Source organism: Salmo salar, chromosome 26 (assembly GCF_965601325.2).
Source record: "Salmo salar chromosome 26, fSalSal1, whole genome shotgun sequence".
Taxonomy (NCBI): domain Eukaryota; kingdom Metazoa; phylum Chordata; class Actinopteri; order Salmoniformes; family Salmonidae; genus Salmo; species Salmo salar.
Window position 1 is genome coordinate 21,335,987 of NC_138316.1, and position 13,971 is coordinate 21,349,957.

Sequence of the window (13,971 nt, forward strand, 5' to 3'; positions counted from 1 at the left end):
TAATCCCTTAATTCATTACATTTTGGTACACCAGAATTACATCATTATTTTCAAATGAAACGGTGCGTTTGCCTTGCAGCATTGCGTTGCAGAGGCATTTGCAGTGCGTTCGGTGTGGTGCATAAATTGGATTTATCAACATATGCGTCAAACTGTATGTAAACGGCTTGACAGAAATGGTAGCAAAAGATGAATGTTGAATTTTTGTTGCATACATATCCATATGATGCTGCATACTATTTTGGCAATGACCTGTTGGTGTGTTCGAAGTGACACACAGGGTTGGGAAGTAATGCTTAGAACACACCGACAGTGTTTTACGCAAAATAGTATGCAGCATCATCAGGATATGTATGCAACAAAAGTTCAACATTCACCTTCTGCTACAATTTCTGTCAAGCCTTTGACGCATACGTTAGATAAATCCAACGTATGCACAACAACTGCCTCTGCAGCGCAATGCTGCAAGGCAAACGCAGCGTTTCATTGGAAAAGTATGTAATTATGGTGTACCAAAATGCAATTACGCTGTGGGTGTGATCGAAGCGTAGTTCCAAAAGAATACTCCTGCGCGGGAAGGGTCGTTTTCCGTTCAGAACTCCCACTGAGGTCTATTACTGTTTGGCGAGAGAGGGAGGGGCTGGCTCACTGCAACTGGACGGGAAGTGATGTTACATTGATTGTGAAGAGGGTTAATGCAACAAATGGATCGAAAGGACTTAGTAAACCCAATTTAGTGAGTTTCTTTTTTGTTAATCAACCAATTGTCATCGCTTTTGAGAGGGCGCTTCTACACGAAACACCAATAAGAAAGTGACGCATATACGCTGGTAAGTTGAATTTCTCGAAATAAAGTTAGCGTAATAAAGTGTGTCTCGGCATATGGAGCTGTTTAGCGGACTTGTTTCTATCGACAGCTATAACTGCAACATGTTACATTTTTTTCAGGACGGGGTTACTTTATCGTATAACGACCACCTGCATTTCCACTGAGCTGAGGCTGCAGTGAAACTAAGTTATTTCCTGCTCACATTTACTACGCCTACTTGAAGCCAAGGCTACTGAAAGTGCAATGACATTTTTTGTTTTTGTTTTTACATAATGCGATGTGTCCGGTTTTATAGTTGTCTTGAAGTGAACTCTTAAATTGGATACACCTACGTTGTAACACAGGATAGGCTACGTGTAGCCTGTACTTAATAGGGTAGGAATGCTACACTTTCATTGGGAATTGAAGTAACATTTTCCTGATCACATTAGTTTTAACCTTATACTGCAATGGGCTAAATCAGGGTCACAGTGTTTGGTAGTCTAAAACAAATCTACTTTAAAACAAATGAGTACACCTCACACACATGGTTATGGGCTTTCAAAAAAATAAGAGACTGTACCATGTCAGATATAGAGTTAAAATGTTGAGTTTACTTCCCAATATTATACTTTCTATACATCACAGAAGACTGGTAACAAAACCGTCTGACATAGAAACAATCGGATTTCGGTGTTAATTGTTTAAAATGTTAATTAATTATGAAAAATATGAATAACATTCCACCCATGAGGCAACTTGACTGTCGGAAAGGTTTTAAGCAAAGCATTCTGGCATCAGTGAGAACGGTAAGACTTATCTCCTGGTGGTATACGTGGCTTTCTCTACGTTGTCTTGTTGTGTATCAATGTAATTATTTATTTGATCACAGTTTGAGAGCGCAATACCATTTGGTATAGTAGGCTTATATAACCTACACAGGTCTATGCCAATTTGAACTAGCAAATCGTTTTTCTCATAACAATATATAAAAACAAGGTGACGTCATCAGAGTTGAACGTAGCACACCTTACAGTATTTAATAGTTTTCCCTCCCTCTTTGTTCCAGTGGAAGGAATAATGAAGAGGGAAACTGTTCAAGTGTAATGGGACCTCATAATTACAACCCTTGTATTGGGTACATTTATCTAGGTTTATCTACCCATAAACCTGCATCCATTTGACTGGTGAAACATCACAAGGTGTCTACCTCACTAACTTGGTATGGTATCTTAAGGATACCAGTCTGGCATTTTGTCTGGAGACATGCCATGCAGAAAAAACATCAGCTCAGACCAAACTAAAAATGGAAACGTTTTTAATTAGGTGTATGTCTTTGTGTTAATACATTTTTATTTTCTCAAGGTTTAAACACATTCTGGACATGATAAACCAATTTATTCCAAATTAACTTTTAGATCGTCTTTAGTTTACTTTACATCTGTCAGCTATTCAAGGATAGACGTCTGTCTAGTCTGAGATTTGAGAAATTGAGTTTGTGAACAAACTGTGAGATATGGTTATTAAACAGGGTCAATGATGGAGTAAAACATGACCAGTCACGACAACCACATGATGACCAACTGTGTTGGGGGTTATTAGATGTTGTTTTAAGTTTCATGTAGGGTTTGTGTCAGCTAATCAATTGTTTTCTTCTTCTGTGTGTCCGCGCCTGCGTGTGTGTGCACGCAGGTATGTGTGTTTTCTGAAATGTTTCTAATGATAACCGCAAACATCATCAGATAATATTTTTGGTCCTATTTCACACATGCACAAGTGTGTTTTTAAATATCCCAACTCCACCTGAAGACACCCTTGGCGAGTGGGGTCATGGCCAGGGTCACCATTGTCCAACGCCCCTGGAACAATAAGGCTTAAATGTCTTCAAACTAGCAACCTTTCGGTTACTGGACCAACGCCATAAACCACTAGGCTAGCCGCTGCCCATAATAATCTGTAAACCACTTCTCATCATCAGAATAATCTCTCTTGACCTTCACTTACAGATATATATAACATATTCATACTCAGAATGTTACAAAATAGTGCTTCCATCCCTGAACATGATGAAACCTGATGATATTTCAGATGCATATTGGCAAGTCATTCTGTCAAGACATATCTGAGATGAGTGCTGTAGTATTGTGGTGCTGCAACACCCTTCATCTTGTGCAGTTTAAGTTCATGTCATCTGCATATCCGCCTCCTCCTTCGAGGAGTTCGCCATTATAGTTGGCCAACTGCCCAGGGTGGGTACTTCAGCTCTGCTGCTCTCAGAATGTCTCAAAGGCTTTGTTCTACTTGCTGGCACAATCTGAGTTGCCATTCCTCCAACTAGTGTGAAATTCGCACCACCAGAGAACAGGGCTTTGCCTAAAGCCTTCTCTTTTAATCACTTTCACTTGAAGTTTAGGAAAGTAAACATACAATAACAACTTTGAAACACCTTTTGGGAAGAAGACTTTAGCTGATCCTTGTTTGTGTACGAGCTCAGTTTGGATCTTCTGTTTTAGAAATGGGCAGGGGTAGCGATGTGAATCAAATCATTTGTGAAGTATGAGCAAATTCATGAACAAATGTGTAGGGATTCTGAATGAATGTTTACCAGATATCAGTGATAGGCAGTGAGGTAGAACTAGCCAGTCAGTGCATAGCTGGGATTTCACTAAAAAATACGTGCAGAAGGCCTACTCAAGATACTCTAATGTCTAACTTGCAAGGTTGTATTTCACACCTTAAAATATTTCATACTGCAGTCACCATAGTGGGCTTCCTCAAACAACCTTATTTTGCTGCACATCTGCAACACATGTAATCACAGCTGTTCAGGTTTCCTTGTAGAAGCTGTGATAAGATTTAGTCTCATGACATTTCATAAAATGTGTTAATTTGTATTTATTTTTTAAACCACTTTCTTTGTCCTATGCTACCTATTTTTCCAAGCCTACTACTTGTTATCCCACTATTAAAAAAAGAAGTAAAAAAATGAATTTAGCATAATTAGATTGTTTTTGTTAATTCTCAACAGGCTGTAGCTTAGGGAAGGGTAGGCAGTTCAATGATACAGTGCCTAGTGAAAGTCTACACATCCCTTGCACAGTCTTCACATTTTGCGGCCTTAAAATGAAAGGAATTAAATTAGATTTTTTCCCCCCCTACCGATCTACACAATCTTTTCCACGTTTTTAAAGTAAATACAAATTATTAAACATTTTCCAAATTGTAAAAAAAGATGTATTGATTGCGTATGTCTTCACACACCAGAGTTAATGCTTGGCAGAAGTCCCTTTGGCAGCCATTACAGCTGTGAATAAGATTCTACCAACTTTACCCAACTCTTATGGCATCATACCTGTAACTGCCAAAATAATGAAAACACTTGCGTAAATAAGGGATACAAAGTATTGAAAGCAGGTGATTCCACACAGGTGTGGTTCCTGAGATAATTAAGCAATTAACATCCCATCATGCTTAGGATCATGTATAAAAATGCTGGGCAGGCCCCAATGTTTTCTATTGAGTTGGTACAGTTATAATTTTTCTTTCACTTTGAGAATGTGGAGTAGGTTGTGTAGACCGGTAAGATGTTTTAAACATTTGTTATTCCTTCTTAGATTTTTTTTTTTTAAGTAGCTAATTGTGAAGACCGTGCAAAGGGTCTGTAGACTTTCACTAGGGACTGTAAGTCTTTGGCCTACATGATTAGCGTCCTCTGTAGCAGCCTGCTTTCACATGAACTTTTGCAGTTAATCTGATTACCATTGGGGGCGACTGGTGCCACCTCAGTGATCCTAACCTATGAAAGAGCAGGGCTGCCCGCAAGCCTGGGGGCCTGTTTCTCTGGAGAAAGCCTCTGTGAATGTGTCCCTGCTGGTCAGATGGTGTACACTTATACCAGCATGAACTGCCTGGCGACCAAGAGATTTGAGACATATCATTTACTTGTACAATAACAGTTTACTGTCTTTTTTGCTTTGACGAGGTCAATCGATTAGGGTGTGCAGTGAACCTAATAAGTCGGTCCATATACAAGCCTTTAGAATGTAAGCTGTGAGGCTGAAGATGGGGTGCTGCTAGTCCAGTCACAGTGTGTTCATCACAGAACTTGATTTTGCTCCAGACTTTTAAACAGCTTATTGCTCAGGATGAGAGTTTTAGTGCTGGACAGAGTGAAATAATGCCCTTTCATACCTTGGTCATATGATGGGCTCTGCTTTCAGTGGGAATCACATCCAGCCTGTTCCCTTGAATATAATTTGATGGATACCTGTATTCGGCTCATCTTATGTCCACCACATTCTTTCTCATTCACAGGCCTCAACTCCCTACCTATGATATAATAACTCTGTAGTAATGCATGGCACTATAGCTTTGTGTAATACATATTTTGTATCTATAAAAAACACACAGATTAATAATGATTTATTTACATAAACTATTTATGGACCAGGACCGATCATGCCAGTGAAAATTCCAGATGCCCAGACAAAGCTCAATACAATTTGAACTCAATTTTGTCAACTCAATGGAAGAACTTGTTTTTCTTGTGAATTTTTACAGGCCGTTGATCAATTGCGTAATTCTTAGTCTTATTTGCCTAATTACCCCCAATTAATCCTCTCGTGTAGAGTTTCAATCTGTAACAGTTGCCCCAAATAGGAGATTATCCACTTTTACCAAGCAAACAGTTCACTGCGGATGGGGTTATAGCAGGATCTATGTTTGAGTATTTCCTTACTGAACATGCGTGGAGGCGAATGTAGTTTCTTTCTTTCGCATAACACATTTGTGTTTCCTGTTACTATGTCAGCATACTTACATGACCATGAGAGCTGTAGGCTAGACTCTCAAGACAGACATAGGTCTAAAACTTTTGTCCTCGGGTCAACTATTTCGTAGGCACTACCCTGGTAGCAAAAGGCACTGGGAACCAAAATCATGGGCATTAATATGGAGTTGACCCCCCCCCCTGCTGCTTAACAGCCTCCACTCTTCTGGGAAGGCTTTCCACTAGATGTTGGAATGGAACATTGCTGCAGGGACTTGCTTCCATTCAGCCACAAGAGCATTAGTGAGCTCAGGCACTGATGTTGGGCGATTAGGCCTGGCTCAGTCGGCGTTCCAATTCATCCCAAATGTATTCGATGGGGTTTAGGTCGTGGCTCTGTGCAGGCCAGTCAAGTTCTTCCACACACGATCTCGACAAACCATTTCTGTATGGACCTCGCTTTGTACACGAGGGCATTGTCATACTAAAACAGGAAGAGCCTTACCCAAACTGTTGCCACAAAGTTGGAACCACAGAATCGTCTAGAATGTCATCGTAAGCTGTAGCGTTAAGATTTCCCTTCACTGAAACTAAGGGGCATAGCCCAAACCATGAAAAACAACCCCAGACCATTATTCCCCCTCCACCAAACTTTACAATTGGACCTATGCATTGGGGCAGGTAGCGTTCTCCTGGCATCCGCCAAACCCGTATTCGTCTGACGGACTGCCAGATGGTGAAGCTTGATTCATCACTCCAGAGAATGTGTTTCTACTGCTCCAGAGTCCAATGGCGGCAAGCTGTACACCACTCCAGCCGACGCTTGGCATTGTGCATGGTGATCTTAGGCTTGTGTGTGGCTGCTCTGCCATGGAAACCCATTTCATGAAGCTCCCAACGTTGCTTCCAGAGACAGTTTGGAACTCGGTAATGAGTGTTAAAAGGACAGACTATTTTTACGGTCCCGTTCTTTGAGCTTGTGTGGCCTACCACTTCGCGGCTGGGTCATTGTTGCTCCTAGGTGTTTCCACTTCACAATAACAGCACTTATAGTTGACCGGGCAGCTCTAGCAGGGCAGAAATCTGATAAACTGACTTGTTGGAATGGTGGAATTCTATGACGGGTTCATGTTGAAAGTCACTGAGCTCTTCAGTAAGGTCATTCTACTGCCAATGTTTGTTTATGGAGATTACATGGCTGTGTGCTCGATTTTATACACCTGTCAGCAACGGGTGTGGCTGAAATGGCTGTATCCACTAATTTGAAGGGGTGTCCACATACTTTTGTATGTAGTGTAGTTTACAAATTATTATCTACAGTCTCGTTTGAGCACAGTTTTTACATTGCTTTCTTCAATGTTTGGTGTTGTCTGGTTTTCAGGTCTGAAATAAGCACTCACTATGTCTGATGGGGACTATGATTACCTCATCAAATTCCTAGCCCTTGGTGATTCTGGAGTGGGGAAAACCAGCTTTCTGTACCAGTACACAGACAAAAAGTTTAACTCAAAATTCATCACTACAGTGGGCATTGATTTCAGAGAAAAACGAGTGGTAAGTTGATTGCCCTAGTCATACAATTTGTCACTTATTGTGTCTGTGTGTGTGTGTCCGTGTGTGTGTCCGTGTGTGAAAACCATGAATTTTATTATTTACATACAGGTACTCCCCTACCACCCGTAGTGACTAATTAGTATGCTGCTTGGTTGAAAGAGTTAACATTTGAAATAGCCAATTATTCCATTCCATGTGAACGTTTTTTATAGTGCAGGTTTTACTGTTGACCATGGAAAGTAAGTAGTAGCTTTAAAAGCATTACTCCTCATAGTAAAGAGAGAGAGGTAGAACTCTGTTTAGGAATCTGAGGAACTCCCAGACCAGGAAAGGATGACTAATATCACTTGAGTTCAGCAGCACCCTCCTAGAAAATAAACACTTCACACCACATAACCAAACACCAGGGTCATTTAAGCATAATCACTCATGCTGTGTATATTGTAGAGATTATCAGGGCAAACATTTTCCATCTAAATGTTTAGGTTCACTTTGGGTTGCAAGATAGTATATGTAGGATGACCAATAGGAAAGTATATTTTTAGGGCCTCATAGCCAGAGTGACCTCACACTGCTTTATATGGGTATGGGTATAATAACGCTCTCTCTGTCTGACAGGTATACAAATCAAATGGTCCAGAAGGGGCAGCAGGCAGAGGACAGAGGATTCATGTTCAGCTGTGGGACACGGCGGGGCAGGAGAGGTAAGCCAATCCAAAACTCATCTCCCACTGACACTCTTGCTCAAGCCCTCACTGGCTCTCAGGTAGTTGTTGGCAGCTTTCAAATGCTAACTTTCTCCAAGCTGAATTAAACTCTGTACAAGGTGTTTTTTCTTGTGTGGTGTCAGGTTTCGGAGTTTGACAACAGCTTTCTTCCGAGATGCGATGGGCTTCCTCCTCCTCTTTGACCTCACCAATGAGCAGAGTTTCCTTAATGTCAGAAATTGGATGAGTAAGTCTTCTGTGGTTGTCAGAATCTACATGTACAATCTCATGTTGACTTCCAAAGAAATGTGCAGTGTCTTAACCACTATCTTTCAATCACGACTGGTGGGCTGATGACGGGCTTATTCTCTTTTTCAGGTCAATTACAGATGCACGCTTACTGCGAGAATCCAGACATTGTACTCTGTGGCAACAAGTGTGACCTGCAGGAGCAGAGGGCAGTCCGTGAAGATGAGGCCCGTGAGTTGGCAGATAAGTATGGGTATGTGTCCCTTACCTATGACTAACCCTCCCTGAAACATTTGCCAAGAAGGCAGTGGCCGATGTGTGTTTACTCAAGGCTGTGCAGGGGAATCTCGAACGATACTAAACGTTAGGCTAGGTTGGTCCTTCTAGAAAGGCAAATATTTACACACATATATCAAGTATCCTGCTTGTGGCTTGAAATTACACATTTAATGAATATAAAGGGATTAGATATTGACCTCCTATGTTTTACTAAAACTAACAAATGCACCATATTTGGGGTCAAACACCATGCCGTAAGAGACTATGGGCTCTATTTTAACAAGCCGAACGCAATAGTAAATATAAGCGCTGGCGGTAGCTCTGTAGGTCGAGGGGTGTGTCAGTAATATTTTTGCTGTTTTCACAGCCGTTATTATGAGCGCAATAGCTGGAGGTGGCGCAAAATGGCCATTTATTTTTTTATGAATAAACAAGTTGTAGGTGGGAGGAAGACTTGACCACTCACTGGCCAATCAAGGTTGCATGTGTTCTGTAGGTTATTGAAGGTCTTTGCATTGTCATCAACTCCAATTTGGCTGGGGGCACGGAATATTCTGTCCTAGACCATTCTAGATTGATAATACAGTTTATTCAATAGCATAGGCTACGGTAATAAGTGATAACAAGAGTTTAAAAAAAACATCCAGTGTTTGCTCTATCTGGAGTGTTGACAGTCAACATTGTTATAATTGGCTTCAATCAGTATAGGCCTTTTGGATATCATACTTAAAAAATAGTCTGCCTTAAATTGTATTGTTTGTGAGGCACATTCTCATTAAGAAAGATACAGCCTAGGCCTACCGTTGATACTGCATAATAGGACTGAATCGTTTAAATACATTTGGAGGAGTGTCTTTTTGAAAGTAACAGCAAATCAATACAAAAAGTATATGGGGAACACTAAAGCACATATCTCTTGTTCCATGTGCATATGGGCAATGTGTGTCACTGCTGGATAGGCTGTGCTTCCGGTGTCAAAATCCATGCCGTATCCAACCGCGTTACCTACGGCCAGCTTTCGGTTTCTCTTAAATATCTCCACCAGTACTGAAATTGCCAATTTGGTGCATGTTTTTAAGGACACAACTTGGATATTGCCACCCCTCCCACCTCATCGCAAGAGAGCTCATACGACAGGTAAATTGCCAATCCTGGCACTAGGGTTTGAAAATAGAACAGCACCGGCTTTAACAGGTCTAAAATGCAAATGAGCGTGGGTTTTGACAATTGCACGAGCTTAAGGCCAGCCGAAAATAGAGCCCCCAGTGCTTAGAGTTATGATCATGTTATGTTCAAAGGCTGTTATGGTGAGCTGAATGGCCATCTTGTGTGCGGAAAATATCTAAGTGACAACAAATTTAGGATGGGTAATCAGATTTACATAGCCCAGTAATAATGTTATTGCCGAATATTATACAGATAGCCATCTGAATCTCCTAACTCAACAAAAGAGTCTGAAGTCTCTCTTCCAGACGCACATCATATTGAGTTGTCATGGTTGACTAGATACGACTCAAATCAGATTGTTAAAGTGTTCATATTTTTTTACGTTATGTGAACCGATGACTCCACCAGTCTGAAATCCAATGTGGTTTTTAGAGAGCCATGGTCCTCTACTATTTCAAAGATGCATCTTCCACTGCTATAGCACAAGTGCAGGTTTCATGACGAAAACAAAGGACACCCAAACAATTCATTTTTTTCAACCTTGATTTCTTTTCAACTGCTGAGAACTATATTCTGTCTTAGTGTAAAGCTTCCAGTTATATCCAAACTTATTCAGGTTGTAGGTAGATAGTTTGCCTCATTCAGAGATGTATCAGTCAATGTTAATCTTATAATCTGTTGCTCTCCTTCCTGTGCAGAATCCCTTACTTTGAAACAAGTGCAGCTAACGGGCAGTTTGTTAGCCAGGCTGTGGATGTCCTGCTGGACCTCATCATGAAGAGGATGGAGCGCTGCGTGGACAAGTCCTGGATCCCTGATGGAACCGTGCGATCAAACGGACACAGTGGTCACACAGACATCACAGAGCCCAAGACCCAGGAGAAGGGCAAATGTGCTTGTTAGGGTCCACATACAGATAATGGTTACACCTTCAGTGATGTTTTGGTAGGACAGGGCTCTATGGCATGTGATGAAAGGCATGTAACATTTGTAAATCAATGGTGTCATAGGAAGTTTTGGCAAGGTTGGGGGGTGGGGGGTGTGTGTGTATGACGTGCAAAGCTGAAAGTAACCACTAACCCCTGCCAAATGTACCAGAGCATTATTATGTTTTGTTAATTTGATTATGCCATTTGGAGTGGTGCCTCTCCATTCACTTGTCAATACAGTGTCAATTAAGTGCCTTTTGTGTTTTCATTTCAGATAATATTATATGTATTTTACGTTGTAAAACAAAAGTGTATTGTAACTATTTTCTAAGATCCAGTAGAAAAGTGAGAAGCCACTGAAAGTTGTATTAGTTGAGAACACTTCCCTGTTTATTAAAAGGGAACCCATTCTTATTACATTGAACTTTTTGACACAGGATATTTTTGTCACAATACACTTCCATTTATTCTTGTACAATGTTAAAGTCCTGAGCACATGCAATCTAGTGAATATAGTGATTTATTGAGTAGGCCTGCTCTAGTATCTGAGTAGCAGAGTCATTTGGTGTCTTTCTTTTTATCACGATGTCGGGATCTTGGGTCTATCAGTAATGTTTGAGGTTCCACGTAAATCAATGCTGATTTTGTTCATATCATACAATCTGCTGTATTCTGTCAAACACTGTTTTTATGCCAAATATGTTACCAAATCCTTTATTCCAGAAAATAAATATATTTATTTAAAGCTCTGTCTCTATTGTCACCTTGGCTACCTCTGAAACTATATTATTATTTAGTGGCAATCTTGTTCTAGTCAATATGTAACATAGTGAAAACATTTTTACAAACAGAATCTGCATTTCCAAGCTTTAAGGTTTAGAAACTTCTCTAGTTACACACTAGGGGGCAGTTTGTAACGATGAAAATATAGGTATTTACCGGAAATAGTACATCGTAACTTCCTTTTAAAATCCTGCCACTCGCATTCCACCACGGATAACACATGGGCAATAAATAATCCAGAAATCTAACGATGCGAATTGAAAAATGTTACTTTTGCTCGGGACCTGTGTATCCCGGGCACGGTACGATGTTTGTGCGGAACGATTGCAAGGTATGATTTTTTTTTTTGTGTCCTACTTTCTGGATTGATGGCTTCCATGCTAATATGTTAGCTGTTTTGCTAACTTCCTACTGTAGCTAGCTAGCTTGTTTTGTCTGCTGGGATGTTTTTTTTCTTCCAAATGTCTGTAGCTATGTAACAACAGACCGTATAAGCCCAGGTGCCCAACTATGCCATAGATAACCTATTTGTTTTTCACCTCTTAGCTGTCTTTCAACGTTTTAGTGCAGTTTCATAGCCAGCCAGGCCTGTTATTGTTGCCAAGTGAAGTCTGTCTCACTCAGCAGTGAAGGAGATATTGGCTTTGCTAAAGCTGTAGTAGTGTTGTTTCCTGTACATTGACCAGACATAGACCAGTTCTTGTTGCTGCTACCATGAGTATAAATTAAGTAATGACTAAAATGTCTTCTCAGACGTTCAGGTTTTGTAAATCAAAATGCCTCAAAAACTTCAAGAAGAAGCGTAACCCAAGAAAGACCAGATGGACCAAGGCTTTCAGGAAAGCATCTGGCAAGGAATTGACAGTGGTGAGTTCCCACATTCACCCATGCAAGTTGTAGAAAGTGATATGATTGATAAACCATCATAAACGATTTGCCCCTGAGTCTCTGACTGAATTATTTCCAACACAGGATAACTGCCTGGAGTTCGAGAAGCGCAGAAATGTGGCCGTCAAATACCAGAGGGAATTGTGGAGCAAGACAGGTACTTGTTATGGCTAAAGTCCAGGGGTGTATTTATTAGTGCAAACCGTAGTGAAACGTGTTGCAATGAAAATTAGTGTTTCTTATTGGACAAGTCAGGGCTGTATTCAGTACTTCCTGCAATGGAAACGGTTTACCGTTTTAAGAACCAAACAAAAAGAATGAAACCGGGATGGACCTACCTCAATTTCTCCAATATAAATTCTAGTTTTTGTTGCAAATCGTTTTCCGCTTGGAGTAAACAGTTTCTGATCCAAAATGTTTCGCAACAGACTTAATTTACATTTTGCAACACAATCGGGTGTAATGAAGACACCCCTGATAGGTGCCTCTGCTTCGGCTCATTTGGTTCTTACTAATTACATCCCTGCCCTCACTTTCATCTTTCAATTGTTTTCATACTCTATTCAAGTCAATTCTCACATGACAGATTGAGATCATGCCCTCCGCACATTTAAATGACAAACGTTACAGTACATTCCATGATGGTGTATGTTACTACTATAGCATAACATCAAGACAACGGTAGCTAACTTATAAGGTTTTGTTAATAGCCTTGTTGATCTGTTAAATCCAACTAATTTTGTTATTTTCAGTGGAGGCAATGAGGAAGGTGGAAGGAATAAAACGGAAACGACAGGCACAGTTCATCTTCAACAGGTGAGCCCTAGCTTTCCCCCCACAGATAAGAGCCTGGCTCAATTTGAAATTGTTGGCCACACTAGGAAGGCATGGGACTTCCAACTTTATAATGGTAATATTAGTATTCTGTAGAGTGAGTTAAACTTTAATTGCACAGTCCCTGCTTCATAACATTACTATGAGTTAGAGGAAAATAACTAGGCTAACATAAGGCCAGTTTCGCCAAGTATTGGAGTCTGATATGCCTTTAAGCACTGTTTTCAAATTGATTTTGCCATATTTCCTCTATCCCTTTCTTGATCAGACTGAAGAAGGGCAAGCAGTTAGAAAAGGAGGAAGCCATCAGCGAAGTGAAGAAGAACATTCACCTCATCAAAGCCCCACATGCAGGTGAGTTCACTGATTTCCCTTGTTGCTGTTAGTATTTTACATTGTATGTGTGTGTATGTATGTTATATATATATATATATATATATATATATATATATATAAATAATTTGAGAAATTATGTGATGGCATTCATTCCACTGAGTTTGCATAATGAAATATAGAATTTTGCTAATCATTTTTTCCCCCCATGTGTAGGCAAAGCCAAGGTTATGGAGGAGAAGATGGTGCAGAAGTTACAAGAAGATGTGGAAATGGGTGACAATTAGCTAGTCCTTATTGGGGCTCTGCTGAAATGGAGACCTACAAAGCAACCACTGGCTCTATTCATAACATCAATAGACTTTCCTTTACCATAATCTGGACAACTTTCTGGGAAGAAACAAGCATGTATAGCACTGTAACCCAGTGCAGTTATGGGGTGCTAACACAATATTAAACACTTTGAAAATAATTTCGGGGTGTGTTGTCAAATGACGGATTTAATCAAGTATTGTGTCCTGACATATTTGTTTTGTTATTCATCCACATGAACTTTGAAATGGCACGTTGTCGAATATGTTTGAAGTTAATTGCAGTTATTTGGAGTTTGGTGGAGACATGCAGAATTCCAGTACTTCCTTGTGGCTCAGTTGGTAGAGCATGGTGTTTGCA

The 13,971-nt window shown here is 40.3% G+C and overlaps 2 protein-coding genes across 2 annotated transcripts; both read left to right on the top strand.

The window, feature by feature from the left end:
* Positions 1-572: 572 nt before the first annotated feature.
* LOC106587426 (ras-related protein Rab-27A) lies at positions 573-10,716 on the top strand. The gene is made up of 6 exons (XM_014175804.3): positions 573-830; positions 6,958-7,130; positions 7,749-7,834; positions 7,981-8,084; positions 8,216-8,339; positions 10,231-10,716. Exons 2-6 carry the CDS (start codon positions 6,978-6,980, stop codon positions 10,433-10,435), a joined length of 672 nt encoding a protein of 223 aa, XP_014031279.1. The 5' UTR covers positions 573-830; positions 6,958-6,977; the 3' UTR covers positions 10,436-10,716.
* Positions 10,717-11,400: 684 nt separating this feature from the next.
* LOC106587425 (putative ribosome biogenesis protein RLP24) lies at positions 11,401-13,771 on the top strand. The gene is made up of 6 exons (XM_014175803.3): positions 11,401-11,575; positions 11,998-12,111; positions 12,217-12,289; positions 12,885-12,948; positions 13,235-13,320; positions 13,516-13,771. Exons 1-6 carry the CDS (start codon positions 11,495-11,497, stop codon positions 13,584-13,586), a joined length of 489 nt encoding a protein of 162 aa, XP_014031278.1. The 5' UTR covers positions 11,401-11,494; the 3' UTR covers positions 13,587-13,771.
* The last annotated feature ends 200 nt before the right edge of the window (positions 13,772-13,971 follow it).

Excerpts from the sequence above, each read along its gene's own strand:
- LOC106587426 (XM_014175804.3), top strand. The coding sequence starts at position 6,978 with ATGTCTGATGGGGACTATGATTACCTCATCAAATTCCTAGCCCTTGGT. Across the intron at positions 7,835-7,980 it reads GACACGGCGGGGCAGGAGAG|GTTTCGGAGTTTGACAACAG; the intron begins GTAAGCCAATCC and ends GTGTGGTGTCAG. Across the intron at positions 8,340-10,230 it reads GAGTTGGCAGATAAGTATGG|AATCCCTTACTTTGAAACAA; the intron begins GTATGTGTCCCT and ends CTTCCTGTGCAG.
- LOC106587425 (XM_014175803.3), top strand. The coding sequence starts at position 11,495 with ATGCGAATTGAAAAATGTTACTTTTGCTCGGGACCTGTGTATCCCGGG. Across the intron at positions 12,290-12,884 it reads GGAATTGTGGAGCAAGACAG|TGGAGGCAATGAGGAAGGTG; the intron begins GTACTTGTTATG and ends TGTTATTTTCAG. Across the intron at positions 13,321-13,515 it reads CATCAAAGCCCCACATGCAG|GCAAAGCCAAGGTTATGGAG; the intron begins GTGAGTTCACTG and ends CCCCATGTGTAG.